A 27,699-nucleotide genomic window follows, 5' to 3' on the forward strand; every position below is an offset into this window, starting at 1 on the left:
ACCAAAATACATTAAACAAAATTGAAGAGAGAAATAGAAAATTCAAGAGCAATGGAAGGAGACTTCAACACTACATTCTTAATAATAGATGAAACGACTGGATACAAAAATCAGCAAGAATATAGAAGGCTTGATTGGCACTATGAGCTAACTTTACCTAATTGCCATCTACAGAATACTCTACCCAACAACAGCAGGATACATATTCTTTTCTACTACATAGAGAACATCCTTCAGGACAGATCATATTGCAAGACATAAAACAAATCTCATAAATTTAAAAGGATTAAAATCATACAATGGATGTGCTTTAATCACAATAGAATTAAACTGGAATTCAACAAAAATTGAGAAATCCCCAAATATTTGAAAATTTAACAGATAATCCATTGGTCAAAGAAGAAATCACAAGGAAATAAAAAAATTAAGTGGAATAAAAATGAAAATAAAATACATAAAAAGATACGGGATGCAGCTTAAGCAATGCTTTAGGGGGAAATTTATAGCCTTAGGCACCTATATTAGAAATGAACAAAGATCTCAAATCAATAACCTAAGTTTCCACCTTAAGAAAGGAAAAAAAGAAAGGAAAACTAAACCCAAGCAAAACAAAGGAATGAAATAATAAAAATTAGAGTAGATATCAATGATATTTTTAAAATAGAGAAAATTCAGGGAAGGCAAAAGTTGGTTATTTGAAAAGACCACAAAACTGATATACCTTTAGTTAGACTGACGACCAAAAAAAAAGAGAGAGAGAAGTCACAGATTACCAAAAGGGAACACCACTAAAGGATCTCACAGTAATTAAGTTGATAAGGAACTACTATGAAAATCTTTGTGCCAATAATTTAGAAAACTTAAATAAAATGGTAAATTTCAAAAAAAAATGCACAAATTATTAAAACTGAATAAATAAGACACAGAAAATCTATATAGACACATAACAACAACGAAAACTCATTGAGGTAGTAATTAAAAATCTTTCCACAAAGAAAGCCTAGATCTGGATGGATTAGTTGGTGAATTCTATTAAATATTTAAATAAGAAACACCAATGCTTTACAAACTCTTTCAGAAAATGGAGGAAGAGGGAACACTTTTCAACTTATGTTATGAGGCCAATATTACCCTGACACCAAAGCCAGTCAAAGACATCACTAGAGGCTGGGTGCAGTAGCTCACCCCTGTAATCGCAACACTTTGGGAGGCTGAGGCAGGTGGATCATTTGAGGTCAGAAGTTCAAGACCTGCCTGGCTAACATGGTGAAACCCTGTCTCTACTAAAAATACAAAAATTAGCCAGGCATTAGAGGTGCACACCTGTAATCCCAGCTACTCAGGAGGCTGAGGCAGGAGAATCGCTTGAGTTTGGGAGGTGGAGTTTGCAATGAGCTGAGATTGTGCCACTGCACTCCAGTCTGGGTGACAGAGTGAGACCCTTTCTCAAAAACAACAACAACAACAACAACAAAACAAAGACATCACAAGAAAACTACAGACAAATATTCCTCATAACATAGATGTAAAATCCCCAACAAAATATTTACAAAGTGAGTCCAGCAACATATGAAAAGTATTATACACTATGACCAAGTGGGATTTACGCCAGGAATGCAAGGTTGATTTAATATTAAAGCCTTTTAACTAATGTAAAATACCATTGTAATAGAACAAAAGACCAAAACTAAATTATCATCTCAATAGCTGCAACACCACCACCAAAACTCGTTTGACAAAATGCAACACCCATTCCTGATACATATTACCAACAAACTGAATAGAAGGGAACTTCCTCAACTTGATAAAGGGTATCTAAGAAAAACCTAGACCTAATATCATACTTCATGGTGAAATATGGACTGTGTGCCCCTAAGACTAAGGAGAAGACAAGGATGTCTGCTCTTGCCACTTAAGAGTCAACATTTGTACTAGAGATTCTAGCCAGTGCAGTCAGGCAAGGGAGAGTCAGGCAATTTCTTTCCAAATTGGAAAGAAAGAAGTAAAACTGTTATTATTCTCAGACAATACGATCCTACATACAGAAAATCCTAAGGAATCCACACACAGGAGGGGAAAAAATACAAAATCTAAAGAATAAATTCAGCAAGGTTGGAGGGGATACAATAACAATAAAATCAATTATATTTCTAAGTACTATTGATACACAATCCAAAAATGAAATCATAAAAATAATTCCATTCCCAATTGCATCAAAAAGAATAATATACTTAAGAACAAGTATTTAACAAAAGAAGTACAAAACTTACACACTGAAAACTACAAAACATTGCTGAGATAAATTAAAAATTAAATAAATGGGGAGACAATCTAAGCTTGTGATAGGAAGATTTTGTATTGTTAAGATGGCAATTCTCCCTAAATTGATCTATAGATTCAATGCTATCTCCATTAAAATTCCAGAAGGCTTTAATGAAGAAATTAACAAGCTAATCCCAAATTTTACATGGAAATGCAAACACCCAGGATAGCCGAATTAATTTTGAAAAAAAAAAAGGAACAAAGTTGGAGGATTTACATTTCCAAATTCTAGCGCTCATTGTAAAGCTATTGTAATTAAGACAATGTAGTCCTAGCATAAGGAAAGACATACAGATCAGCGGGACAGAATTAAGAGTATAGAAATAAAACTATTTATGGTCAATTGATTTTTTTTAAAAAAGGTGCCAAGGTAAGTAAATGGGGATAAAATGGTCTTTTTAATAAATGGTACTGGGAATCTCTATATCCACATGCGAAAAGACTAATTTACAGCCTTACTTCACAACGTTCACAAAAATTAACTCCTAACAGATTTAGGGCCAAATGTAAGAGCTAAAACAATGAAACTTTTAGAAGAAAATATAGGGAAAAACTCCTTGTGATCTTGGATTATGCAAAGATTATAGCACCAAAAGCATAATCCATAAAATAAAAACTCATAAATTGAACTTTATCAAAATTCAAAGCTTTTGGACTAAAAGATGCCATCAAGTTACAAAAGACGAAGTAAAAAAATTATTTGCAAATCATATACTTGAATTTTTAAAAAAATACTGTATCCACAATATATAAAGAACTCTTAAAATTCAATAAGAAAATAAATAACCCACTTAAAAGAGCAAAAGCTTTGGGCTGATATTTCACAAATTAAGAAGTAGAAATGGCTAGTAAGTACATGAAAAGGTGCCCAACATCATTAGTCACTAGGGAAGAGCAACTGTTTTCAGGTCCTTCTATTTAATATCTATCTCTTCTATAAGAGATTCAAAGCTTTTGGACTAAAAGATGCCATCAAGTTACAAAAGACGAAGTAAAAAAATTATTTGCAAATCATATACTTGAATTTTTAAAAAAATACTGTATCCAGAATATATAAAGAACTCTTAAAATTCAATAAGAAAATAAATAACCCACTTAAAAGAGCAAAAGCTTTGGGCTGATATTTCACAAATTAAGAAGTAGAAATGGCTAGTAAGTACATGAAAAGGTGCCCAACATCATTAGTCACTAGGGAAGAGCAACTGTTTTCAGGTCCTTCTATTTAATATCTATCTCTTCTATAAGGATGTAGGCAGCTATATTCATCTGTTATTTACGTGTGTGTGTGTATGTGTGTGTGTGTGTGACACAGGGTCTTGCTCTGTTACCCAGGCTGGAGTGCAATGGTGCGACCTTGGCTCACTGCAACCTCGAGTTCCTGGGCTCAAGTGATCCTCCCACCTCAGCCACCTGAGTAGCTGAGACCACAGGTGCACGCCAGCACATTCTGCTTATTTTTTGTAGAGATGGGGTTTCATTATGTTTCCGAGGCTGGTCTTAAACTCCTGAGCTCAAACAATCTGCCCACCTTGGCCTCTCAAAGTGCTGGGATTAAGGGCATTAGCCACCATGACTGGCCTGTTATTTACCAATGTATCTCTCTAACCTAGTGAAGAAAGCCAAGAAATCTAAACATAAATTTAAAAGTAATAACCATAGGGTAGTAGAAAAAGTATTTCACTTTCTATTAGATTTCCCAAGTTCCTGACATAGATTTGGTACTTAGTGCTGCCTTTAGCAATTCACTTCACCTCTTCGAATGTGTTTCTTCATTTGTGTTTCTTCTTTATCAGGCACTTTATTTACCATTCTGAGGTCCAAATAGAAGAGTCTATTTGGAAGTGCTACCTAAACTAAATACTATGCAAATATAGGATGACAATATTGCTGATAATTACAAATATAAACCTCTAAGGGAGTAACACTAAGTCTTTGTAATCAACCAGTGGCAAGAAATAGGCATTTTATACCCTTTAAAATAAAAGACAAACATGTTATTCTTTTTAAATAGCTTCATTGAGATATAAAACACATACAATTCACCAATTTAATGTGCATAATTCAATGGTTTTTAGTATTTTCACACAGTTGTGCAACCATCACAACACATTTTAGAACACTTTAATCATCCCAGAAAAAACTCTGTGCCTTTTAGCAGTCACCCCTCACCCCTCATGGGCTCCCCAGCCCTAAGCAACCACTAATCTTCTTTCTGTCTCTGTAGGTTTGTCTATTCTGGACACTTCATATAAGGGGAATTATACAATGTATTGTCTTTTGTGACTGGATTCTTTCATTCAGCATAATCTCAAGGTTCATCTATGTTGTAGAATGTATCAGTACTTCATTCCATTTTGTGGCACATAGTATTTCTTTGTATGTAATTGTCACATTTCATATATCAAGTCATCAATTGATGGTCATTTAGGTTGTTTCCACTTTTTTTGCTATTAAAAGTAATTCTGTTATTAACATTCATGTAGAAGTTTTTGTATGGATGTATGTTTTCATTTCTCTTGGATATATATCTAGAAGTAGAATTGTTGGGTTACTTGGTAATTTTATGTTTAACTTTTTGAGGAACTACCAGACTATTTTCCAAAGTGGCTGTACCATTTGGCATTCCCACCAGCAGTGTGTGAAGGTTTCAGTTTCTCCACAACCTTGTCAACATTTGTTACTTTACTTTTCCTTTTTAAAATTTGGCCATCCTAGTAAGTGTGAAGTGGTATTTAATTGTGGTTTTGATTTGCTTTTCCATGATGGCTAATGATGTTGAGCATCTTTCCACGTACTTACTTGTCATTTGTATATCCTCTTTGGAGATATGAAATATTTTGTCCAAAATATTCTTCTAACTGCTTCTTGTGTTGTCCTTAATATGAGTGAAACAATCCTGCAAATGATATTCATATTTCCAAGAAGTAGGTCTTCATCATGACTCACGCTTTTTTCTTAATTGATAAACTTTATTTTTATTTTTAGAGCAATTTTAGGTTTACAGAAAATCGAGCAGACAGTACAAAGAGTACCCATATAATTTGTCCCTTACACACACACACACACAAACACACACAATTTCCCATTATTATCTTGCTTTGGTCTGATACAGTTGTTACAAATGATAAACTACTATTGACACATCATTATTAACTGAAATCCATAGTCTACATTTGGGTTTACTCTTCGTGTTGTACAGTTGTGTGAGTTTTGAAAGGTGCAAAATGTCACGTATCCACTATTAGAGTACCATACCTCTTTTTCTTCATAAATTACCCAGTCTTGGATATATCTCTATCAGCAGCAAGAAAAGGGACTAATGCAGTAAATTGGTACCGGGTAGTGGGCCACTGCTGTAAAGATACCCGAAATGAGAACGCAAGTTTGAAACTGGGTAACAGGCAGAGGTTGGAATAGTTTGAAGGGCTCAGAAGAAGACAGGAAAATGTGTGAAAGTTTGGAACTTCCTAGAGACTTGTTGAATGGCTTTGACCAAAATGCTGATAATAATATGGACAATGAAATCCAGGCTGAGGACCAGGCACGGTGGCTCATGCCTATAATCCCAACACTTTGGGAGTTTGAGTCAGGTGGATCACTTGAGGTCAGGAGTTCAAGACCAGCCTGGACAACATGGTGAAACCCCGTCACTACTAAGAATACAAAAAATTAGCTGGGCATGGTGGCACACCCTGTAATCCCAGGTACTTAGGAGGCTGAGGCAGGAGAATAGCTTTAACCCAGGAGGCAGAGGTTGCAGTGAGCCGAGATTATGCCACTGCACTCCAGCCTGGGTGACAGAGTGGTACTCCATCTCAAAAAAACAAAGAAAGAAACCATCCAAGCTGAGATGGTCTCAGATGGAGATGAGGAACTTGTTGAGAACTGTAGTAAAGGTGACTCTTGCTATGTTTTAACAAAGAGGCTGGTGGTATTTTGTCCCTGCCCTAGAGATATGTGGAATTTTGAACTTGAGGAGGATGATTTAGGGTATCCGGCGGAAGAATTTTTTTTCGTTTTGAGATGGAATTTCGCTCTTATTGCCCATGCTAGAGTGCAGTGGTACAATGACACAATCTTGGCTTGCTGCAACCTCCGCCTCCCAGGTTCAAGTGATTCTCCTGCCTCAGCTTCCTAAGTAGCTGGGATTACAGGCATGCACCACCATGCCCAGCTAATTGTGTATTTTTAGTAGAGATGGAGTTTCACTATGTTGGTCAGGCTGGTCTCAAACTCCTGACCCCAGGTGACCCACCCACCTTGGCCTCCCAAAGTGCTGGGATTACAGGCCTGAGCCACCATGCCCAGCTAAGAAATTTCTAAACAGCAAAGCATTCAAGAGATGACTTGGGTGCTGTTAAAAACATTCAGTCTTAAAAGGGAAACTGCAGCCTGATGATGTGATAGAAAAGAAACACCCATTTTCTGAGGAGAAATTCAAGCCTCCTTTAGATATTTGCATAAGTAACAAGGAACCAAATGTTAATTGCCAAGACAGGGGGAAGAATGTCTCCAGGGCATGTCAGAGACCTAAACAGTAATCCCTCCCATCACTGGCCCGGAGGCCTAAGAGGAAAAAATGGTTTTGTGGGCTGGGACCAGGGCCTCCCTTCTCTGTGCAGCCTAGGGGCTTGGTGCCCTGCATCCCAGCCACTCTAGCCATGGCTAAAAGGGGCAAAGGTACAGCTCAGGCTGTGGCTTCAGAAGGTGCAAGCCCCAAGCCTTGGCAGCTTCCACGTGGTATTGAGCCTGCCGATGCACAGAAGTCAAGAATTGAGGTTTGGGACCTCTGCCTAGATTTCAGAGGATGTATGGAAATGCCTGGATATCCAGGCAAAAGTTTGCTACAGGGGTGAAGCCCTCATAAAGAACCTCTGTTAGGGCAGTGTGGAAGGGAGAAGTGGGGTTGAAGCCCCCACAAAGAGTCCCAACTGGGGCACTGCCTAGCAGAGCCGTGAGAAGAGGGCCACCACCCTGTAGACCTCAGAAAACCTCCAGACACTCAATGCCAGCCCATGAAGGCAGCCAGGAGTGGGGCTGTACTCTGCAAAGCCACAGGGGCAGAACTGCCCAAGACCACAGGAACCCACCTTTTGCATCGGCGTGACCTGGATGTGAGATATGGAGTCAAAGGAGATCATTTTGGAGCTTTACGATATGACTGCCCTGCTTGATTTCAGACTTGCATGTGGCCATTAGCCCCTTTGTTTTGGCTAATTTCTCCCATTTGGAACAGCTGTATTTATCCAATGCCTGATCTACCATTTATCTAGGAAGTAACTAACTTGCTTTTGATTTTACAGCCTCATAGGCAGAAGGGACTTGCCTTGTCTCAGATGAGACCTTGGACTGTGTACTTTTGAGTTAATGCTGAAATGAGTTAAGACTTTGGGGTACTGTTGGGAAGGCATGATTGGTTTTTAAATGTGAGGACATGAGATTTGGGAGGAGCCAGGGGTAGAATGATATGGTTTGGCTGTGCCTCCACTCAAATCTCATCTTGAATTGTAGCTCCCATAATTCCCATGTGTTGTGGGAGGGACCCAGTGGGAGATAATTGAATCATGGGGTCAGTTTCCCCCATACTGTTCTCATGGTAGTGAATAAATCTCACAAGATCTGATGATTTTATAAGGGGTTTCCCCTTTTGCTTGTTTTTTTTTAATTCAGTTCTGGCTGCTGCCATGTAAGACATGCCTTTCACCTTCTGCCATGATTGTGAGGCCACTCCAGCCACATGGAACTGTGAGTCCTTTAAACTCTTTTTCTCTATAAATTACCTAGTCTTGAGTATGTCTTTATCAGCAGCTTGAAAATGGACTTTATACAGCAGCTGTCTCACAAATGTTTTCTGTAACTATCTAACTGTGACAGTAACCAGAATTTTAGTGAGAGAACATGATTCTCCACCATGATAATGAACTCCAAGAACCAATGTAATTCAAACTTCACTCACTTCCCTTAATAATCAAAGGATAATTAACTTAAGTGCTTAAAAATGTAAGCTATGAATTTATGAATACATTTGTGCATTAATTTATACTTTTATTATATATTATTTGTTGGTTTAACAATTTTCCTGATTCAGTTCTTCACTTCTTTCAAACTAGAAGAGATTCCTCCAGTTCTAGCATATGAGAGTTTAATAGTTTAATAGTTTTAAGTTTATCCTAACTTTACCTTTAGATAATAAACCCCTGGAAACTAGGATTTCTTTGTTCTGTATATTCACTCTGTGTCATAGTATGTTACGCCAAGCTATAAAGTAGTGGCCAGAGAAGGAATTCAAGGATTCCTCCAACTCCCATTTCACACTTGGCATATTTTGCAGGTGCTTCACACATACATAGTTAATGCAAGAATGACTAAATACCATGAGAGTATGTTTCTGGATAAGAGTCTGTGGGGAAAGAATTGGGAAGATGAAGGTTAAAGGAGAGAAGCAGACAGGAAGAGAAAACTGAGAAAAGAAAGCAGGTAAAAAGACTATATGGTTTCTTGTTTTTTCCCTCCTCCTCCTCTTTTCCCCTCCTCTCCTTCCCTATCAAAATTTTATGTTCTGAAAATACAGTTTTCTAAAGCTCTTAGCTGTGACCTACCCTCATAAATAATTGACAATATGTGTGAAGACTGTGAGTGAATTTTATGTTTGGCTTTCACCTGTTATATACACATAAAAATACAGGATCAAAATATATAAATGCACATTTATACATTATACATAAAGGAACATAAATACAATTCCCTGGCAAGATGGCCAAATAGGAACAGCTCCAGTCTGCAGCTCCCAGCAAGACCGACACAGAAGGCAGGTGATTTCTGCATTTCCAACTGAGGTACCCAGTTCATCTCATTGGGACTGGTTAGACAGTGGGTGCAGCCCATGGAGGGTGAGCAGAAGCAGGGTGGGGCATCACCTCACCCAGGAAGTGCAAGGGGTCAGAGAACTCCCTCCCCTAGCCAAGAGAAGCGATGAGGGACTATGCTGTGATGGACAGTGCTTGCTGGCCCAGATACGACACTTTTCCCACGGTCTTCACAACCCACAAACCAGGAGATTCCCTTGGGTGCCTACACCACCAGGGCCCTGGGTTTCAGGCACAATATTGGGCAGCCGTTTGGGCAGACACCGAGCTAGCTGCAGGAGTTTTTTTTGTACCCCAGTGGCACCTGGAACGCCAGTGAGACAGAACTGTTCACTCCCCTGGAAAGGGGGCTGAAGCCAAGGAGCCAAGTGGTCTTGCTCAGCATTTCTCGTACCCATGGAGAACAGCAAGCTAAGATCCACTGCTTGAAATTCTCACTGCCAGCCCAGCAGTCTGAAGTCAACCTGGGACGCTTGAGCTTGGTTGGGGGAGGGACGTCCACCATTACTGAGGCTTGAGTAGCTGGTTTTCCCTCACAGTGTAAAGAAAGCCGCCAGGAAGTTCAAACGTGGTGGAGCCCACCACAGCACAGCAAAACCACTGTAGCCAGACAGCCTTTCTAGATTCCTCCTCTCTGGGCAGGGCATCTTTGAAAGCAAGGCAGCAGTGCCAGTCAGGGGCTTTTAGATCAAACTCCCATGTCACTGGGACAGAGCACCTGGGGGTAGGGGCAGCTGTGGGCACAGCATCAGCAGACTTAAATGCCCCTGCCTGCCAGCCCTGAAGAGAGCAGTGGATCTCCCAGAATAGCAGTCGAGCTCTGCTAAAGGACAGACTGCCTCCTCAAGTGGGTCCCTGACCCCAGTGCCTCCTGATGGGGAGACACCTCCCAGAAGGGGTCGACAGACACCTCATACAGGAGAGATCCGGCTGGCATCTGGCAGGTGCCCCTCTGGGATGAAGCTTCCAGAGGAAGGAGCAGGCAGCAATCTTTGCTGTTCTGCAGCCTCCTCTGGTGATGCCCAGGCAAACAGAGTCTGGAGTGGGCCTCCAGCAAACTCCAGCAGACCTGTAGAAGAGGAGCCTGACTGTTAGAAGGAAAACTAACAAACAGAAAGCAATAGTATCAACATCAACAAAAAGGACAACTATGCAAAATCTCCATCCGAAGGTCACCAACAGCAAAGACCAAAGATAGATAAATCCAAGAAGATGAGGAAAAACCAGCACAAAAGGATGAAAATTCCAAAAACCAGAATGCCTCTTCTCCTCCAAAGGATCACAACTCCTTGCCAGCAAAGGAACAAAACTGGACAGAGAATGAGTTTGATGAATTGACAGAAGTAGGCTTCAGAAGGTGGGTATTAAGAAGCTCCTCCGAGCTAAAGGAGCATGTTCTAACCCAATGCAAGGAAGCTAAGAACCTTGATAAAAGGTTAGAGGAATTGCTAACTAGAATAATCAGTTTAGAGAAGAACATAAATGACACGATGGAGCTGAAAAACACAGCACAAGAACTTTGTGAAGCATACACAAGTGTCAATAGCTGAATCGATCAAGCAGAAGAAAGAATATCGGAGACTGAATATCAACTTAATGAAATAAAGCATGAAGACAAGATTAAGGAAAAAGCATGAAAAGAAACAAACAAAGTCTGTAAGAAATATGAGACTATGTGAAAAGACCAAACCTACATTTGATGATGTACCCTAAAGTGATGGGGAGAATGGAACCAAGTTGGAAAACACACTTCAGGATATTATCCAGGAGAACTTCTCCAACATAGCAAGACAGGCCAACATTCAAATTCAGGAAATACAGAGACCACCACAAAGATACTCCTCGAGAAGAGCGACCCCAAGACACATAATCATAAGATTCACCAAGGTTGAAATGAAGGAAAAAATGTTAAGGGTAGCCAGAGAGAAAGGTCAAGTTACCCACAAAGGGAAGCTCATCAGACTAACAGCAGATGTCTCTGCAGAAACCCTACAAGCCAGAAGACAGTGGGGGCAAACATTCAACATTCTTAAAGAAAAAAATTTTCAACCCAGAATTTCATATCCAGCCAATCTAAGCATCATAAGTGAAGGAGAGATAGAATCCTTTACAGACAAGCAAACACAGGGATTTTGTCACCACCAAGCCTGCCTTACAAGAGCTCCTGAAGGAAGCATTTAATACGGAAAGGAAAAACTGGTACCAGCCACTGAAAAAACATACCAAAATGTAAAGACCAATGACACTATGAAGAAACTGCATCAACTAATGGGCAAAACAACCAGCTAGCATCATAATGACAGGATCAAATTCACACATAACAATATTAACCTTAAATGTAAATGGGCTAAATGCCCCAATTAAAAGACACAGGCTGGCAAATTGGATAGAGTCAAGACCCATTGGTGTGCTGTATTCAGGAGACCCATCTCACGTGCAAAGACACACATAGGCTCAAAATTAAGGGATGGAGGAATATTTACCAAGCAAATGGAAAGCAAAAAAAAAAAAAAAAAAAAAAAAAGCAGGGGTTGCAATCCTAGTCTCTGATAAAACAGAGTTTAAACAAACAAATATCAAAAAAAGACAAAGAAGGGTATTATATAATGGTAAAGGGATCAATGCAACAAGAAGAGCTAAGTATCCTAAATATATATGCACCCAATACAGGAGCACCCAGATTCATAAAGCAAGTTCTTAGAGACCTACAAAGAGGCTTAGACTCCCACACAATAATAGTGGGAGACTTTAACACCCCACTGTCAATACTAGACAGATCAACAAGACAGAAAATTAACAAGGATATTCAGGACTTGAACTCAGCTCTGGACCAAGCGGGCCTAATAGACATCTACAGAACTCTCCACTCCAAATCAACAGAATATACATTCTTCTCAGCACCACATCACACTTATTCTAAAATTGACCACATAATTGGCAGTAAAACACTTCTCAGCAAAAGAATGGAAATAATAATTAATAGATACAGAAAAGCCCTTCGATAAAATTCAATACCCCTTCATGCTAGAAACACTCAATAAACTAGGTACTGATGGACCATATCTCAAAATAGCTATTTATGACAAACCCACAGCCAATATCATACTAATGGGCAAAAACTGGAAGCATTCCCTTTGAAAACCAGCACAAGACAAGGATGCCCTCTCTTACCACTCCTATTCAGCACAGTATTGGAATTTCTAGCCAGGGCAATCAGTCAAGAGAAAGAAATAAAGCATATTCAAATAGGAAGAGACGAAGTCAAATTATCTCCTGCAAATTATGCAGATGACATGATTGTATATTTAGAAAACCCCATCATCTCAGCCCCAAAACTCCTTAAGCTGATAAGCAACTTCAGCAAAGTCTCAGGATACAAAATCAGAGTGCAAAAATCACAAGCATTCCTATACACCAATAATACACAGAGAGCCAAATCATGAGTAAACTCCCATTCACAATTGCTACAAAGAGAAAAAACCACCTAGGAATCCAACTTACAAGGGATTGTGAACGACTTCTTCAAGGAGAACTACAAACCATTGCTCAAAGAAATAAGAGAGGACACAAATAAGTGGAAAAACCTTCCATACTGATGAATAGGAAGAATCAATATTGTGAAAATGACCATACTGCCCAAAGTAATTTATAGACACAGTGCTATGCCCATCAAGCTACCATTGACTTTCTTCACAGAATTAGAAAAAACTACTTTAAATTTCATATTTCATATGGAAACAAAAAAGAGCCCATATAGTCAAGACAATCTAAGCAAAAAGAACAAAGCTGGAGGCATCATGCTACCTGACTTCAAACTATACTACAAGGCTACAGTAACCAAAACAGCATGGTACTGGTACCAAAACAGATATATAGACCAATGGAATAGAACAGAGGCGTCAGAAATAACAGCACACATTTACAACCATCTGATCTTTGATAAACCTGACAAAAACAAGCAATGGGGAAAGGATTCCCTATTTAATAAATGGCCTTGGGAAAACTGGCTAGCCATATGCAGAAAACTGGACCCCTTGCTTACACCTTAAACAAAAATTAACTCAAGATGGATTAAAGAGTTAAATGTAAGACCTAAAACCATAAAAACCCTAGAAGAAAACCTAGGCAATACCATTCAGGACATATGCATGGGCAAAGACTTCATGACTAAAACACCAAAATCAATTGGAACAAAAGCCAAAATTGACAAACGGGATCTAATTAAACTAAAGAGCTTCTGCACAACAAAAGAAACTATCATCAGAGTGAACAGGCAACCTACAGAATGAGAGAAAATTTTTGCAATCTATCCGTCTGACAAAGGGCTAATATCCAGATCTACAAAGAACTTAAACAAATTTACAAGAAAAAAACAAACAACCTCATCAAAAAGCGGGCGAAGGATATGAACAGACACTTTTCAAAAGAAGACATTTATGCAGCCAACAAAGATATGAAAAAACGCTCATCAGTGGTCATTAGAGAAATGCAAATCAAAACCACAACGAGATACTATTTCATGCCAGTTAGAATTACGATAATTAAAAAGTCAGAAAACAACAGATACTAGAGAAGATGTGGAGAAATAGGAATGCTTTTACACTGTTGGTGGGAGTGTAAATTAGTTCAGCCATTGTGGAAGACAGTGTGGCGATTCCTCAAGGATCTAGAATTAGAAATACCATTTGACCCAGCAATCCCATTACTGGATATATACCCAAAGGATTATAAACCATTCTCCTATAAAGACACATGCACATGTATGTTTATTGCAGCACTATTCACAATAGCAAAAACTTGGAATGAACCCAAACGCCCATCAATGATAGACTAGAAAAACAGAATGTGGCACATATACACCATGGAATACTATGCAGCCATAAAAAAGAATGAGTTCATGTCCTTTGCAGGGACATGGATGAAGCTGGAAACCATCATTCTCAGCAAACTAACACAGGAACAGAAAATCAAACACTGCATGTTCTCACTTATAAGTGGGAGGTGAATAATGAGAACATATAGGCACAGGGAGGGAAACATCACACACGGTGGTCTGTTGGGAGTGGGGTAGGGGAGCGATATCATCAGGACAAATACCTAGTGTAGATGACAGGTTGATGGGTGCAGCAAACCACCATGGCACATGTATACCTATATAACAAACCTGCCCGTTATGCACATGTAAAAAAAAAATAAAGAAAAAAAGGACATAAATACATCATACATTTATCCACCTAAACACAGGCTAAAAGCTTAATAAATATTGAGGGAATGCATTAATCAAGCTGTGCTGCCAGAATCATAAGAATCATTATTTCTGACTTTCTAAGGTCAGAAACTTGAGTTTACAAAATTACTTAGTAGACAGGCTCCAGAGAACTAAGTCATATAACTAATTCTTATAAAAGAATAACATGTGAATGTATATAGGTCAGGTTATGGGTATGAATATATAATATTGATTCAATAATTAATTTTAGTAGCTTTTACTTGCTTATAGAAATGGGAAGATGTATTTGGAAAGCACATTTATAGTTCATAATGTAGTTCAGTGTTTATTCAATTAGAGGTATTACATTATCTTAAGGTAATTTTTGTGATTAAGTATAGCTTTCTAAAGAACAAACACCATTTCCCTGAAATGGAGTTGGACTAGAATTTATATACACTTCCAGAGTTTGAGTCCCAGCTTCAAAATTTCTCCAGTTCTTTCTTACTTTAGATTCACCAATGGTTAATATAAATGTAAAAATCTGTAATCATTATGTTAATCAGTTACAGAGTTTACAATTTATGGACATTTAGGGAAATATTTTATATCCAAAGAAAGTAATTGTAAAAAAGTATGGTGTCAAGAAAGTCATTTTTTGTTGTTGTTTTGCTTTTGATTTTCTTTTCTTTTGTCTTTTTTTTTTTTTGAGACAGGGTCTCACCATGTCGCCCAGGCTCAAGAACAGTGGCATGATCGTGGCTCATTGCAGCCTCGACCTCCCAGGCTCAAGTGACCCTCCAGCCTCAGTCTCCCAAGTAGCCAGGATCACAGGTGCACGCTATCACGCCCAGCTAATTTTCTAGTTTTTTGTAGAGATGGGGTCTTGCTGTTGCCCAGGCTGGAGTGTAGTGGCACGATCTCAGCTCACTGCAACCTTCGCCTCCTGAGTTCAAGCCATTCTCCTGCCTCAGCCTCCCGAGTAGCTGGGATTAGAGGCGGCTGCCACCACGCCTGGCTAATTTTTGTATTTTTAATAGAGTTGGGGTTTCACCATGTTGGCCAGGCTGGTCTCAAATTCCTGACCTCGTGATCCGCCTACCTAGGCCTCCCAAAGTGCTGGCATTACAGGCCTGAGCCACCACGCCCAGCCAAGAATGGGTCTCTTCTAAGCATGGGCCCTATGTGACTGCACAGGCTGCACACCCTTGAAACTAGCCTTGGTTAAATTGTTTAAGAAATGCTGGGTTAAAAAATGTCAAACAGATTTCTTTGCAACAAAACTTCTTATAGCCTTTTATATACTAATGTGCACTGTGAACCTTCAGGGGGTTCACTTACTGTATAAAGGTCCTCAAATATATTTGACCAAAGCTCTTTTCAATTATTATTTTAGAAGGATCATCTTGTAGGACCAATGTTCCACAGAACACACATTGTAAAAGGCAGCTCAGGCTGTGCAAACAGGTTATAAAATCAATTTGTTAGTCATAAATCACTATATATTTCCCATTTTGTGGCATTTTCCCCATATTTGGAATGAGGTAACTAGAGGTAACTATAGATGCAAATGGTGTGTATTCACTAAATACACTATCCTTCACTATTTGGTCTTTTACCATTTGGATAGTCAACTCAGTGGCCAAACATCACAAATGTTTTCTGGGCCAGGGTACTAGAGATGGTCTGATTGAAACTATATCACAAGCCAACTTATTTTTCCCCTTTATTTTGTCAATTCAGAGGAAGTAACATCCTTACTTACCATTACCCAGTTCCCAAGAAATGTTGTACTTTTTGCTGGCGCTGTACTTCAACAGACTCAGGGCACTAGAACTGTTCCAGGAGTTATTGGGATTACGACGCAGTGCATTTAGAGCAAATATCAGGTGGAGTCCAGAGCAATCAGCAAAGTTATAAAGTTTGTCTAGAGACCTGGCTGGGAAGAAGCAGAGAAAGGCTTGTAACTTTCAAATCAACATTCCAACAAAAGGAAAATAGTAGCTATTATAAAAAGCCTTTCTATGAGCTTCCCACTAATAAGGAATAACACAGACAGGCTTCTAAAAGGGACTATTACCTTTTGGTCTGGGTACATTTCAAGGTGACTTTAGAAAGCAGCAGACAGGGACGGGCGGGGTGGCTCACGCCTGTAATCCCAGCACTTTGGGAGGCCAAGGTGGGCGGATCACCTAAGGTCGGGAGTTCCAGACCAGCCTGACCAACCTGGAGAAACCCCGTCTCTACTAAAAATACAAAATTAGCTGGGTGGTGGTGCATGCCTGTAATCCCAGCTACTCAGAAGGCTGAGGCAGGAGAATTGCTTGAACCTGGGAGGCTGAGGTTGTGGTGAGCCGAGACTGCACCATTGCACTCCAGCCTGGGCAACAAGAGCGAAACTCCATCTCAAAAACAAAACAAAACAAAACAAAAAAAACAAAAAACAAAAAACAAAAAACAGGCAGCAGAGAGAATTCCAGACAGAGGTTGCAAATTGGCAACCAAATCTAGTCCATCATATGTTTTATTTAACAAAAAGTTGAATTGCTGATGTTTAAAAATTGGAAGATTTCACAAAGTAGCTGAATTTCTTAATTTTCCTTGAAAAGTCAGACAATATGGCACTGCTAGGTCCATATTCCTACAGGACATAATAGAAATAATAGTCAGGGTACAAGGCCAGGAAGGATAACTGGCTGGTGAGTCTTGGAAAATAGCTCAGCCTAGTATGATTTCCAAAAATTTTCACTGAAGTCCAGATTTCTAATATTTCTGACAATGGAAATACTATGACCACTACTAGAAATATGTTCATTGCTGGGCGCAGTGGCTCACGCCTGTAATCCCAGCATTTTGGGAGGTCAAGGCAGGTGGATCATGAGGTCAGGAGATCGAGACCATCCTGGCTAACACGGTGAAACCCCGTCTCTGTTAAAAATACAAAAAATTAGCCGGGCATGGTGGCGGCTGCCTGTAGTCCCAGCTACTCAGGAGGCTGAGGCAGGAGAATGGCGTGAACCCAGGAGACAGAGCTTGCAGTGAGCTGCGATTGCGCCACTGTACTCCAGCCTGGGTGACAGAGCGAGGCTCCATCTCAAATAAATAAATAAACAAAATAAAATAAAGAAATATGTTCATTATCAGGTTGATCCCAGATACCATCAACTCTATCAACATGTGTCTCCTATTTATCTCATTCCTTCATTTCTATTGCCACCATTCTTTTTCTGGCTGTCATTTACACTTGGATAACTTACTGTAATCTCTGTACTTGCCTGTCTACTTCTAGATTCTTCCCATCCGGCCAATTCATCTTCCCCCAGTCACTCTCAGCCAGTTTTACTCAATCCTCAAAACCAGTGGATTTTCTTCCTTAATTCAAGGCTTCTACAACTCACCCATAATTTTCCCCTCAACTTTAGGCCTCCCTATTTCTCTTAATGAGTTCTGTGTTGATATCAGCCAGTTTATTTGTTAGAGAACTCCTTGCCCCATTGACCTTTGCTCTCCTTATTTGTCATGCCCTTATTGCTTTTTAAAACATATCCATATTTTACTTGTCCTTTTACACAGTGTATCCCAAGGTATCGATAACATGACTTCAGGTAGTACACAGTTTTAAAAAGCTTCTTAGATTAATAATTATGTAGAAGAGTTTATATTATCCTAGTATCCATTAAACCTAACGCAGAGTTTCTCAAATGGGGTTCTGTGAAACACTAGGGTTCCACAAGAGGTCACCAGAGGTTCTGCAAGAGATGATGCAGAGTGTCCAAGTTGCCCCATTATCAATTTTGTTATAGATCTTTTAGTCCTTTAAAAAAGAACCATTATCATTGGGTTGAATATTTTATCAGTTTTTGAAGCAGGATATAGGAAGACTGCCATTTTCATCTTACGTATATAAGAAAGTATTTCTTAAGAAGCACCAAGAACAAGAACAGAAATTGTCTCATTTCAGTTGGAAATAAAATCGATGTCAACTTATATCATACTCTACCCAGAATTGAGTAATTGGGCAACAACAACAACAACAAAAGGAATAAATTTCACATTCAGGAAATACATTTAATTATTATTTTTAGTTCCAAAATAACAATTAAAATTAAAATGCATTTATAGCTTAGTAAAGTGATCATGAAACCAGTATATAATAATTTTATAATTATCTACATGCCATTAGGTAAAAAAATAATTTTTTTCAAAGTATCATATAAAATTGTATCATAGGCTATAATTTTATTCATATTGCTTTGATGTATAGTTTTACATGCTTTACTATTCAACATCATTAATACATTTTATATTCAAAATAATATTAGTTAAAGTAAATTCATAACCTTTATTTAAATTAAACCTAACAAACCTACCCTTAGAAAAATTTTAGCCCATTGTGGCTTAAACTAGTTACTTAACAAAAACAAATTATGGTTGCCTTATAATATTTTCAAATTTATGAAAAGGAAATAATGAAATTAATTTCAAGAAAGACAGTTAACTACTCTTTTTTTCTTTTCAATAATAGTTGTCTAAAATAGTTTTCCTATTCAGTTTTAAATAGGACTTGCATTTACCATACCTCAGTAGTACTGATACAACAGAAATTTGTGTTAAGACTTTGAGACCCACTTGTATAAGATACAAAAAAAATCTAGTAGGATTTTTTTTTAAAAGAAAAACTGAAGTTTCTTTTATCTATACCATTAGAATTGGTATCCTTTGTGGGGAGAGGGAAACTTTGCAAAAAATAGGTTAAGAAACTGGCCACACTAAACAGATTCTAAGGAAAATATAACTATTTAACAGAACATTGGCAATATTGGATAATTATATATTTACAGCTCAATAGTCATTCTAATATACTATGAGCTTTAGATATAATAACTTTTATCCAGAGGTTTCCCTGAGATTTAAGAATTATTATTATAGGTTACTCAAAAAATAATTTGAATATTATAAGATCAACAGAGGTCCATTTTTAAGTCCTCTATTATTCATGTCATGAAAGTAATATTATCATAAAAATACTCAATATTCAATTAAATAACATTTTATTCATCCATAGTTGCAATGACATCTTATAATCTATTAAGCATTTAATAAAATTACTTATTTTCATAATTATTGGTTTCATTATATACTAAAATCCATATCAAATGTTTGCATCAAAATTTAATATGAATGACTGATATTCCTTTTGGATAGATTGATTCCATTTAAGTGGTCTTTTTCTAAAACTAATTATTCCCATATAATGAGTATTTTACTGTACAGGTTTCACATGTAGTAGAAACACAAACACACATCAAACACAAAAGCATATCAAACCTGTGATTTCATGGATTTGATGGTTTAAGGCAAGGCAAAATGTATTTACAAAAAATGTGTCAACCTAAAGAGCAGTATGGGAGAAACAGTATGGATAATTTGTTCACATAGCAAAAACTGGGAACTAGAATGCTAAAAGTTTGGGAAATACTTCTTTAAGAATAAGTTTAAGTCCTGCCTCTTCCATGACGCCATTCCTGAACACACCAACCTCCCGAAAGTGATTTCGACTTTCTCTAAACTCAAGAGCTATACCATTTTTTGCCATTTCACTGCTCTGTGACATGATATTATCTGTGACATGATATTATCTTGGGATTTACTTCTTGATTTATTCACTTCTCCAGAGTGAACAACTTGTTTTCCCAGTTAAACTGTGAAGTTTCTTAAGTTCGGTACCGTATCTTATATCCTTCATAGCATCTAACACACAGCAATTTTCTGCCTTAATATCATGCCAAAGAGTTCTCAAGGCCCAAATTCTTTGTGTTGCATAAAAGTGGCCTATAAGAAGTAGAAAGAGGCAAAAGAGAGATCTGTCTAAAATAACTATTGCTAGTCTGGGCACAATGGCTCACACCTGTAATCCCAGCACTTTGGGAGGCTGAGGCGGGTGAATCACCTGAGGTCAAGAGTTCAAGACCAGCCTGACCAACATAGTGAAACCCCTCTATCAAAAACACAAAAAAATTAGCTGGGTGTGGTGGCACATGCCTGTAATTCCATCTACTCTACTTAGGAGGCTGAGGCAGGAGAATCGCTTGAACCTGGGAGGTGGAGATTGCAGTGAGCCAAGATCATACCATTGCACTCCAGCCTGGGTGACAAGAGCGAAAATCCGTCTCAAAAAAAAAATAATTATTGCTAATCTAAGACATATGTTCTACAGTTTATTAGAAAAGTACATACATTTGAATATAGAGAATTTAGTAGATACTCAATACATGTAATCTCCCTTAGAAAATTTGCTCAGGTTCCATCAAAACAAATAGATACTTAAAGATGACTTTCTACTCCCTCCACCAGAGGGGACCAATGCCTCTATGTCTTCTAGTCAGGGTGCATTGACAGTTCACAGGCATATAATTCTAAGAAGCATTGGGTAGTGGGCAGTTGAAGATGAGGAGCTGGGACTTGAGAAAGATGTAAAAGTATACAGGCTTGGGTGTCACTCAGTGCTGACAGTTGATGCTGTGAAAGTTCTTGAGATTTCTGAAGGGCAAAATGTAGAAAGATGGCTGAAGAGAAAACCTTATGAAATGTCCACATATAAGGGTCATGGAGAACAACAACAAAAAGAGAAGAAGAAGAACCCAGATATGCAGTCTTAAGGAACCCAAAAGAAGACAGTTGCAAAGAGGTGCTGTTCAATAACAGTAGGTGTTCATGACAAACTGAGAAGGAAAAGGACTGAGAAAAAAAAAGCCATTAGATTAATCAAACAGTGAGGTTAGAAATTAGATTTAGGTTGTGATGAGAACTTAAAGAATGAGTAGATGAACAAGGAATAGATTCTGATACATTCAACTTACTTATTGAAGTTCTATGGCAATAAAAAGAAGAAAAGAAACAAAATAGTAATGAGAGAAGCACCAGATTGTTTTGTTTTTTAAAATGCAAGATCCAAGGAAAGCTACTTCTTTAATAAAGCTAATCTCAGTTTTCTATTAGGAAAATGTAGATAAGGGTCAATGAATTCACACTAAGATATGAATGACAGATTATTTCTCTTAGTTTCCGTAGGACTTGACACTTCAAAAACCAAACAGACAAGCAATCCAACAAACAAAAAATTGGACATTCATTAACTAATTAATTTACTCAACAAATATTTATTAAGCACTTACTATGTGACAGGCACTATTTTACACCATATATATCTGTATATATACATATATACATGCATATATATATCTGTATATATACATATATACATGCATATATATATCTGTATATATACATATATACATGCATATATATATCTGTATATATACATATATACATGCATATATATATCTGTATATTTACATATATACATGCATATATATCTGTATATATACATATATACAAGAAGATAGATATACATATATAAAAGAAGATTATATAGTATATAATAGTGCCAGCTTTATGATGGTACAAAAGCAATACCCATTCAGTAGAAATCGTACTTCAAGTATACTCATACAACCATTTTGTTTTTCACTTTCATTATAGTATTCAATAAATTACTTGAAATATTCAATACTTTATTATAAGATAGGCTTTCAGTTAGATGATTTTGCCCAACAGTAGGCTGATGTAAGTGTTCTGAGCGCATTTAAGGTAGGCCAGGCTAAGCTATGATGTTCAGTAGGTTAGATGTATTAAGTGCATTTTTGACTTACGACAGTTTCAACTTATGATCAGTTTATTGGGACATAACCTCATCATAAGTTGAGGAGCATCTGCATGTGTAATTTATATATACATATATATATTTTTAAACACTATATATATATATACTTACACACACATTTATATTGCAATGAGCAAAACAGAAAACAAGCCCTACACTCATGGAGGTTACATTTAATGTGGCTGGCAGGAGAAGTAAAGCAGGGTAGGTGATAGTATAGAACTAATAGTAGCTAGTATGCTATTTTAAATAAGCATCATAATTAAGGTATCATTTGATCAGAGACCCAAAGGAAAGAAGGGAGCAAGTCAGGTAGATAACTATGGAAAGAATTCCAGGCAGAGGGTCCTACAGTAAGGGCAAAGGCCCAAGACCTATGTGAGACTGATGAATGTGAAGAACACTGAGAGGCTGGTGTAGCTGCCCCAGAATGAATGAGAGGGAGAGCAGTAGGAGATGAGATCATAGTGGTAGCAGGGACATGTTGCGAAGGGCCTTACTGGTCATTATAAGAACTTTGGCTTTTGCCTTCATTGACATAGAAGCCATTAGATGGTTTTGAATATGACCCAACTCACATTTTAAAATCATCACTCTGGCTGCTGAGCTGAAGAGACTGAAGGGGATGGGAAGAGTAAGGGTGAAAGCAAGGAAATTAGGAGTCTAGAGAAATAATTGAAGCAAGGGATCATTGTGGCTTAGACGAGGGTGGTAGCAGCAGAGTGGTAGAAGTGGTTGGTTTCTGGGGATGTTTTAAAGGTTGAGCCAGTAAGATTTGCTGAAGGATTGGAATGTGGTGTTTGAGAAAAAAAGAGTCAAGAAACTCTGAAGTTTTTGGCTTAAGCAACAGAAAGATAAACTTGATATTTATGAAGGAAGTGTGAACGATTGAGAGAAGAGAGAAGAAGGCCAACATGAGAATTTGGGCTTCGGGCATGTTAAGTTTGTAATGTCCTTAGACATATAGGTAAATAATTTGAGTGGGCAGAATATTCAAATCCAGAGTTAAGCAGTGAGATGTGGATGGAAAGTATAAAGCTGAGTAAGCAAAACATTTTCAAAGGTTGGGAGAGGTAGAGAACTTTTACTGGAAAGAAGAGAGACAGGAGCTGTCATAGGGATCTTCCAGTTTACAGATGCCAATGTCATTAAAGTAGCTTAGTTTCCATCCCAGCTCTTCCCCCTCCTCCCCTTAATGCTGAGCATCTACTTGAGTCTCACCTTCCTTGATTCCCTATTCAGGATTAACTTCCCACCTTTTTATCCTGTTTTTGTTACGTATTTCCCTCAAAGTCACAGCTACCTTACTTTTCCCTCCATTATTTGACAGAGATGATTAACATTTTCTTCATGTTTTGTAAGCTACTATGCAAACAAAGCTTATAGACATGGCCCCAGCCCTCACTTTTCAAATTGATGGCCCCCTCTAAGCTCCTCTTCCATAGAAATGATGGAGCCACAACTGTTACCTGGGAATTAAATTGGCACAAATTTTATCAGACTAGTGTTTGAGACCAAGTGTATGCAAGTTTCACATAGAAAACATAGTTAATTTGTTTTAAGGACTCAGTTCAATACTGTTCTTTTCTTAATTGGCAAAAATAACTCTAATACCCATTTGTGACTATTTTATTCTTTTGCAACCTTCACATGAAGAAAGAGTGTTTTTTCTGTGTGGTTAAGAACTTCGGCACATGATCCAGACCCTTAGCTCTTGGAAGACAGGGCTGGTGACTCCAGAAGGAACAATGGGTGCCTATAGAACAGTGTCAACTTATTCTAATTGTGAGCATGTGAGAATACGGACAGATTATCAAGTCACATGAACAACAAAATCTAGAGACTGGACATACTTGAACAGAACTCAATACTTTGATGTCAGGCCTCTGAGAACAGCTTCCCCATAATTCCCCAAGGGGCAAAAACATGCAATGGAAAGGGGCCTATTTGGGGTTGAGTTAATACTAGGGATGACATCTTAAGTATTGAGCTATGAAGAAGCTTTAATGTGTTGTGATAGAACTCAAGAAGCAAAATTGGAAGCCAAAATTACTGAGAAGTTAAAATTTAAGGGTTTACTTTTGTAGAAAGATTTTTTAAAAAATAAGTCTTTAATGCTATTGCTTAACTCTTCTACATAAACTCTGTTCTTTTTTAAACACAATTCTCAATCTTTCTATGAGTCTATTCCATGTATACTTTGGAGAGAACAGGCTCCCTACTCACTGCTCTTAATATAACCTCGCATTTGGTGTAGTGAGACAAAGAACATTTGGATTCTTCTTATCTAGGTTTATGAAAGCAATTTTCAGGCTCTGAAAAATAAACACTATTATGAAAAGGATAGAAAAATATGTGACTGTGACAACAACACATTTTATAAGGAAAAAAGTCAGAAAAACTTGGGAACAAAAGAGCTGCATAAGAAAGTCAAGTCCAATATGAAATAAACTAAAATGTGATATGGTCTTAAGCAGTTAAAAGAGTACAAAGTAAAGAGAGACAATTTGACCCTGAGGATAGGAAGATTCTTTGGGTAGCCTATGGGTTTTAACATTAGACTATACAGCAGAAAATGTTAACCTAACATAGATCTTGTCCCAGCAGTAAATGACATTTATATTGTCATAATTATATAAATACTCTTTATTGCTTTTTAATATCTGGATACTTTCTACAGAAAACTGTAAATAATTTGGCTAGGATTGCAGAAAAAAATGTAATAACACCAATGATAAAGTAAAAATAAATGTGTTAGTGAAAATGGCAAGAGTCTTGAAAGGGTATAGGGGAAATAGATAAAAGGGCATCAGTATTAATATTCTCATCTTACAGAGCTGTAAGAGCATCAAGAAATATTGCCAAAAGACCAAAAAGATATCTGCATTCCCATGTTTATCACAGCACTATTTACAGTAGCCATGATATGGAATCAGCCTAAGTGTCCATCAACAGATGAATGGATAAAGAATATGTAGCACACATACACAATGGAATACTACTCAGCCATAAAAAGAATAAAATCCTGCCATTTGTGACAGTGTGGATGAATACAGAGGACAGTATGTGAAGTGAAATAAGCCAGGCACAGAAAGACAAATACTCCATGATTTTACTCATATGTGGAATCTAAAATAAGTTGATCTCAAAGAAGCAGAGGGTAGAATGGTGGATACCAGATGCTGAGGACTTTAGTTGGGAGGTGGGGATGAGGAGGTGTTGATTAAAGAATACATAATTACAGTTACATAGGAGGAATAATTTCCAAGAGATCTATTGTAGAACAAGTCAACTATAGTTAATGATGATACATTGTATTCTGTAAAAATGTAAAGAGAACAGATGTTATGTATTCTCACTAAAAAATTGATAACTATGTGAGAAAAAAAGTCAGGTAATGACAAGTGCTGGTGTGGGTAAGAGAAATTGGAATGCTTTGCATTGCTGGTGGGAATGTAAAATGCTGCAGCCTCTGTGGAAAACAGTGGTGGTTTCTCAAAAAGCTAGATCTAAAATTACCATATGATTCACAATTTCACTCCTAGGTATATATTCAGAAGAACTGACAGTGGGGACTCAAAAGGATACTTGTACATCAATGTTAATAGCAGCATTATTCACAATAGCCAAAAAGGTGGAAAAAACTCAAGTGTCCATTACTAATAAATATATAAACAAAATGTGGTATATCAATACATTGGAATATTGTTCACCCATAAAACGGAATGAAGCACTTTTGCTGGCACCTTCCATCAGAGTGTTGTGGCCAGCAGACTGGGAACATATTTGCCCCTCCAGCACAGCAGCAAGTGCTTAACCTTGGGGGCCAGAGGACAAAGCCTTGGGCCTGGTACCAGCCCCCCAGGGTTAGAGCATGCAGCCCAGAAATGCTTAGCTAAGCCTCGGCCCCTGAAATCCAGAAAAGAAACCAGTCAACTGAATCCAGCTTATACCACAGTCAAACCTTCAAGGGCATCAAAGAATATAAAAGCAAAAAACCCTATCCAAATGATAGTAACTTCAAAATTAAAGGAACATCAGCACCCACAGATGAGAAAGAACCAGAATAGGAAGTCTGGCAACTCAAAAACCCAGAGTGTCTTCTTACCTCCAGATGACCACACTAGCTTCCCAGCAATGGGTCTTAACCAGGCTGAAATGGCTGAAGTGAGATACAGAATTCAGAATCTGGATTGCAATGGAGATCATTGAGATTCAGGAGAAAGTCAAAACCTAATCCAAGAAATCTAAAGAATCCAATAAAATGATACAAGAGCTGAAAGATGAAATAGTCATTTTAATAAAAAACCAAACTGATCTGATAGAGTTGAAAAACTCACTACAAGAATTTCATGATACAATATGGAAGTATTAACAGCAGAATAGATCAAGCCGAGGAAGAAATCTCAGAGCTCGAAGGCTAGTTCTTTGAATCAAGTCAGTCAGACAAACAGGGAAAAAAGAACAAAAGCAATGAACAAAACCTCTGAGAAATATGAAATTATGTAAAAAGACCAAATCTATGACTCACTGGCATTCCTGAAAGAAGGAGAGAGACAGAGCAAGCAACTTGAAAAACATATTTCAGGATTTTTTTCCATGAAAAATTCCCCAACCTCACTATAAAGGTTGACGTTTAAATTTAGGAAATTAAGAGAACCCCTGTAAGATACCATCCAAGAAGACCATCTCCAAGGTACATAGTCATCGGATTCTCCAAGGTCAATGTGAAAAAAAAATATTAAAAGCAGCTAGAGAGAAGGGGCAGGTCACCTACAGAGGGAACTTTAACAGGCAAACAGCAGACCTTTCAGCAGAAACTCTACAAGCCAGAAGAGATTGGGCACCTTTAGTCAGCATTCTTAAGGAAAAAAAATTTGGGGTTAGAATTTCTTTTCTTTAAGAATGCTGACTACAGGTGCCCAATCCAGCCAAACTAAGATTCATAAGCAAAAGAGAAATAAAATCCTTTTCAGACAAGCAAAAGGTAAGGGAATTTGTTACCACCTGACCTTCCTTAAAAGAGGTTCTTAAGGGAGTACTAAACATGAAAACAAAAGACTGTTTTACTGGTCATTACAAAAACACACTTGATTGACACTATAAAGCAACTACCCAATCAAGTCTACATAAACACCAGCTAGTAACAAGATGACAAGATCAAATCTATACATGTCAATAGTAACCTTGAATGTAAATCAGCTAAACGTCCCACAAAAAAGGCACAAAGTGGCAAGTAGGATAAAGAAGCAAGACCCAACTTTATGCTGTATTCAAGAGACCCATCTCACATGCAATGATTCATAGGCTCAAAGTAAAGAGATGGAGAAAAATCTACCAAGCAAACAGAAAACAAAAAAGAGTAAGGGTTGCTAATCCAATTTAAGACAAAATGGACTTTAAACCAACAATGATCAGAAAAGGCAAAGAAAGGCATTACATAATGAGAAAAGGTTCATTCAACAAGAAGACTTAAATATCCTAAACATATATGCACTCAACACTGGAGCACCCAGATTCATAAAACAAGTTCTTAGAGAACTATGAAGAGATTTAGATACCCACACAATAATAATGGG

The 27,699-nt window shown here is 37.7% G+C and overlaps 1 protein-coding gene across 2 annotated transcripts in view; it reads right to left on the reverse strand.

Moving 5' to 3' along the window:
• HPSE2 (heparanase 2 (inactive)) overlaps positions 1–27,699 on the reverse strand; it is a 741,938-nt gene that overhangs the window by 268,678 nt on the left and 445,561 nt on the right. For both annotated transcript variants that reach the window (XM_054503558.1, XM_054503559.1), the window contains exon 4: positions 16,163–16,336. In XM_054503558.1, coding sequence (XP_054359533.1) covers positions 16,163–16,336 — 174 coding nt within the window. The remainder of the gene's footprint in view (positions 1–16,162; positions 16,337–27,699) is intronic.

This window comes from Pongo pygmaeus, chromosome 8 (genome assembly GCF_028885625.2).
Source record: "Pongo pygmaeus isolate AG05252 chromosome 8, NHGRI_mPonPyg2-v2.0_pri, whole genome shotgun sequence".
Classification (NCBI taxonomy): Eukaryota; Metazoa; Chordata; class Mammalia; order Primates; family Hominidae; genus Pongo; species Pongo pygmaeus.